The 5131-nt window shown below is 34.5% G+C and overlaps 1 protein-coding gene across 2 annotated transcripts; it reads right to left on the reverse strand.

Annotated features, from left to right (window-relative positions):
• Positions 1-315: 315 nt before the first annotated feature.
• On the reverse strand, positions 316-4475 carry LOC107774182 (cyclin-P3-1). 2 transcript variants are annotated; one of them, XM_016593660.2, is made up of 3 exons: positions 3973-4475; positions 1620-2023; positions 316-1012 (listed from the first exon to the last, which is right to left on the reverse strand). In XM_016593660.2, the coding sequence occupies exons 2-3, from the start codon at positions 2018-2020 to the stop codon at positions 760-762; spliced, it is 654 nt and encodes a 217-aa protein (XP_016449146.1). In that variant the 5' UTR covers positions 2021-2023; positions 3973-4475; the 3' UTR covers positions 316-759. The 2 variants fall into 2 exon arrangements, with proteins under 2 accessions (XP_016449146.1, XP_075093888.1); XM_075237787.1 differs by lacking the exon at positions 3973-4475 and adding an exon at positions 2471-3925.
• Between the last annotated feature and the right edge of the window lie 656 nt (positions 4476-5131).

The following is a 5131-nucleotide window of genomic DNA, read 5'->3' on the forward strand; positions in this document are numbered from 1 at the left end:
CTGGGTTGTTGTTGGTTGTATAAATCTCACATTATTCTAGGAGTTACATTAGTGTCAAGCAAGCCATGTTCTAAGCCATGTTCTACATAACTGCTGAATATTAAGCGGTGATTATTAGTGAGTTGGAATTTGTGTATGAGCTTGGAAGCAAGCTCTTAGTCTAAACATAGCTGACAGTATAGTTGTCAGCCTGCTGATAAAGAGGTGTTTTGTTACATCAATTAGTAATGTCATGATGCATCGTTAAACTAACATTTGGGGATTATTTAAGAAAGAGTTTACATCGATACCGTAAAAAAGATGTACACAATCAAATCACCCCCCCAAAAAAAAACTACTTATAAGTTAAAGATTGCTACAATAGGTGCATTAATGTAAACAAAACTCTACTGGGTACAGATGTCTAACTTGACTTGGTTGTACAAAATGATGTCTAAAAACACTAAGAAACTTATACTGTAAAGCATGTCCCTCAATCTATACGAACCCTATAGGAATCAACATCCGTGGGAAATTTCACAGAACCTGAAAAAGAATGATACTGGTAACAAATACAAGGAGGGGGAAGCCAGGGGCTCCTAGGTGGTACATTAGTACATTAAAGAACACCTGCACAAGGGAAAAATGGGTAAAACAATAGAGTATAACAAACTACTACGACTATTTTCTACAACAATATAGTACAAACCCATCTTTTAGTTTCTTGCACGTCCGAAAGAATCTTTCAGCTTTGTGATAAATCTTCAACATTGCAAATTGTCATCTTGCAATTTGTGCACAGGTGGAATCGTCTTTGTTTGACCAGCTCTCGGTGATTCTACATGCCTGGATTGAATGCTCGATTGGGAGGCCTAGAGTGCCTTCTTTCTCCAGGAGCGAGCAATAGCTTCCAAATGTCTTGACATTTACATGAAGTCGGAAATCCAGTCCAAACAAAAATTTCATCTCCAACTTATTCAACTCTTTTGTGGTTACACCACCTACTCTTGCATAGTATGCATTGTTATAGAATCTGAAAATTATGCAGAGCATCATAAAGATTCAAGCAAATTCCTAGAAATGAAATGTTATTTCTCACTCTTGAGGGGGTCTGTTGGCTGTTGCTAAATAAAATATATCAAAAATCATTGAGCTTCAGGCAGTCAGCAGATAATGAACAGCATACATGCATGCATATAACAATTCCGGTGAGTCTACTATGTGTTAGTAATCCTAACGGAAAGCTTGCCGCATAGGGTGGGAACAGGGTTCAAGTTTCAGGTTGGACTCTTAACACTCAACTATCCAATTGATTAATAATCAGCATGACAATAAATCTCAAAGCATGTATATCTATCACTCACTCTGTTTCATTTTTATGTGAACAAGTTTGACTGGACACAGAAAAGAAAAGCTTTTGAAACATGTGGTCTACATTTGATAATAGTTGTGTGGCTATAAAATCATGTTATTAAGGGTAAAATAGGAAATTTAAAATTAAATTGTTGCCAAACTATAACAATGTGTCGTTTGTTTTGGAACAGATTAAAAGGAGATAATGTCGCAGAAAGTGGACCGGATGGAGTAAACAGTTGGGTAAGATAATTTGGTAATATAGATCATATCTGAGATAGACTTACGCATCATCAATGAATTTTGCTGCCACCATCACACTTGTGATTAGTAGTCGGTGAACATTGAGGGAAGTTAAATGAGCACTAGTGCGTTCAATGAATCGCTCCATGTAAATGTGCGCAACCACAAAGCATGAAGGGCTGCAACACGAATACTTAAAAATGCGATCCAAGTATTGTTCGATACCCAGCGAGGGGGCTCTTGATCCATGAAATATTGTAATCACATCTTTTCTTTGAGTACTTTCTAATAAGCTTTCGGTTTTTTGAACAGATCTCTCAAGAAGTGTTGAAAGAAGCGATAGAACTCTGGGTTTTCCTGATTTTTGCTTGCCAGATACCTTCAGCCCCAATGCTAAGTATTTTTCTGAGCATATGACCTCAGATTCAGGCGCCAGAGTTCCCATGTCCTGCAGATCATAGATTAAATTGCATCAATACACTTGAACATTGAAGAAGAAAGCATACTCTAGAATGAACACTACAGAAGAAAATATCAAGCGATTGAAAATTCGTAGGTGAAGATGGTTGTGTCGGCAACCAAGCAAGGAGTTAAATTGGGGACTGTATTCTGACTCTTAAACCTGAAGGAGTGGTCATGGTTAAGAAGCTCCTTTTACCTATCTCTCTCTCTCTCTCAACAAAAAAAAAAGAAAAAAGAAAAAGATAAAAACAAGACAGAAGTTATTTAAGAGTTTCATGTTAAGAACTTCAGGTTCTTCTTTCTCCACCAAAGAGGCTAAAGCATTTCAGACCTATATTTTTTAGGGGGGAAAAGGAATATCAATCATTAGAAGGTTTCGTTTTTTCTTCCTTTTTTAAATATAAAGGTGGTGTTCCGGCCAACTTGTGCACACCTCGATTATTCCATCGGGTACCTGCTATCTTCCACCAGCACAGGTATCGGGTACTCTATCCACCAAATCATTAGAAGGTTTTAGTCTCCGTCTCTTCATCTAGTATAAGAATGCTCACGGTTTCAATTAGAGTTTCCTTGATTAAAATCACAACAAAGACTAAACTTATTGTTTAGCAGTAAGCAGGATGGTGAACTTGAATTATAAAAAAACTCATTCCTCTTAGGTTTTGTGCAATGATGTGAACATTTTTTCAACAATAGCTGATTTCTTCATGCAACAATGTTTATTATCCTTAATGTGTAATCCTAAATATATAAGCAAATAGTGGAGGTCATCATTTATTAAAGATGGGGGATTAGCTGGCTCTTCAAACAAGGAAATATAGTTCATAGAAAGTAAGTCAATTTACCATGTTTTTGACACGCTCAATTAAAGGAAAGTCAAGCTTTTCTAGCTCAAACACTACATAGTTTTACAAATGGAACTTGTTAAATTAAGTGATTTTTTCTACCATTTGCTCATCATTGAATACAGTCAAAGAGTTCAAATGCTTATTAAACTAATAGTCTTAGCTTGTAATGGGAACAAAAGACCATAACCAATTGACTGGAAACATTGCTTTATCTGGTAAACAGAAAAGTAGAAATGTGCTGGATTAAAAGTAAAAAAAAGTCAAAAGATGAACTTTAGTTTTCCTGATCAAAAAGAAGTCAAAAGATGAACTGACGAGCCATATTATCAAGAAATAATGACCTGTTACCAAATGAATAGTATCATACAGCACTCGAAAGACGCACTTGATTTTCAATTTTGAGAAGATATATATTTTCATGAAGAATATTCAAATGATTCTTTAGCTTACGGGCAAATGCACTAATTTCTTGAGAGCTCAACCATACTTTGGGATCTAAAATGAGTGTCACAATGTACAACAGGACTTAAAAAAAACACATGGGATACCTAATCCATATTCACCATCATCATCGAAACTGAAGTGTAAGAACAATACATTGGTCTAATTTTACCCCCATAAACAGTGGAATGAACCATAAATGTGTGATCCAGAACCTGTCTCTCATTGTTTAATACTAGTCACACTGAATAACTGGTTTACAAATTCATCAATTAGAAACTTCTACTCTGCAAGCAGCTTATAACAGATTTCAATACAAGACATTACATTCAGTCTGTAAAGTGTATATTAAACTTAATTCACAGATCTAAACACATTGAGTCAGGATCTAGTAAAAGTAAAAACAAAAGTGTCTCAATTGAAAAATCTATCTATATAAACCAACAGTAGCAATATGCTTTGCTTCCCAAAAGGGTAATGCATCAAATCACAATATTGACAACTTCAAATAACCCAAGAATTATAAAGCAAAAGCATAGATCTTTATAACAAATAAGCACAGGAAAGAAGTAGCAAGAAATAGCCCAGAAAATAAATCAAATTAAAAACCCAAGAAAGATAGGGAAAGAGAGAGAAAGAGAGTTACAGAGTAGTTGTTGAGAGATCTGGTAAATTATCAGCTGGCACTTGAAGCTTCTACATGACTCTACCAATGGGCAACTAACAAAACAATACTACAATATCAGGCGGGTAGTAGTTCCTCTCTCTCTCTCTCTCTCTCTCTCTCTCTCTCTCTCTCTCTCTCTCTCTCTCTCTCTCTCTCTCTATCTATCTCTCTATCTATCTATCTATCTACAATACTACTCACTATCTTTCTCTTTCTTTAGGTCTGTAGCAAAATAATGGGTGACCAAAAAGAAGATGTGCTTAAATTTATTGAAAGAATAAAGAAGTAGCAGAGAGAGAGTAATGGGGTTTCTTCTTCTCTCTTTATTGTTGTAATAGTAGTAGTTTCTCTTTCTAGCTTCACAATACATTATAATATTGTATCTGTAGAAAAGCACATGTCAGCTTTGTATGTATAGCTGTGACAGTCGGAGTTTCTCTCATTCCTTTGTTTGGAAGAGTCGTATGTCTCTCTTCTCGCTCACTCTGTGTATGCGTGTACCAACAAAAAAAATTATATACTAAATTCTCAACCCATAGACGCCTTTATAATGTAATTTAACTTGTTATAAATTATTATTTTTAATATTATATGATTAATAAAATTATTCTATTATAATTTTTTAAGTGATTTAATTATATAAATATATTTTATACTATCAAACTTACCAGTGATAATACAGGGATAAACGTATGGGAAGTGTCGGTAGTCTTTAAATCGAATAAGTAATCACCATTGTTAAAGTTGGAAATTTGCTCTTTCATAGGCGAGCGGTGCGGCTTTGGTCCCCACCATATTTCCTTCACTCTTCTATCTCCTACGGCCCATCATGTTTTTTTTTTGGTTGCTTTTTCAGTTTTATTTAATATAATAATGCATAAAAAAAGTAAACCAAAGTAAAAATAAAAAGAATATTTTCTACTTGTGTATAAAAAAAAAAGTAAACCAAAGTAAAAATAAAAAGAATACTTTCTACTTGTTATGAAAATCATAATCGATGAAGTATCTAATTAAAACTGTTATGAAAATTATAATCAAAGAAAAATAATTTGACTTCCAAGAAATAGTAGGATCATTCTATTTAAAACAGAAGCATAACATCCCTCCCCCCTCTCCCCCCTAATAAAAAACGAACTAA

The sequence above is a fragment of the Nicotiana tabacum genome, chromosome 19 (genome assembly GCF_000715075.1).
Source record: "Nicotiana tabacum cultivar K326 chromosome 19, ASM71507v2, whole genome shotgun sequence".
NCBI lineage: Eukaryota > Viridiplantae > Streptophyta > Magnoliopsida > Solanales > Solanaceae > Nicotiana > Nicotiana tabacum.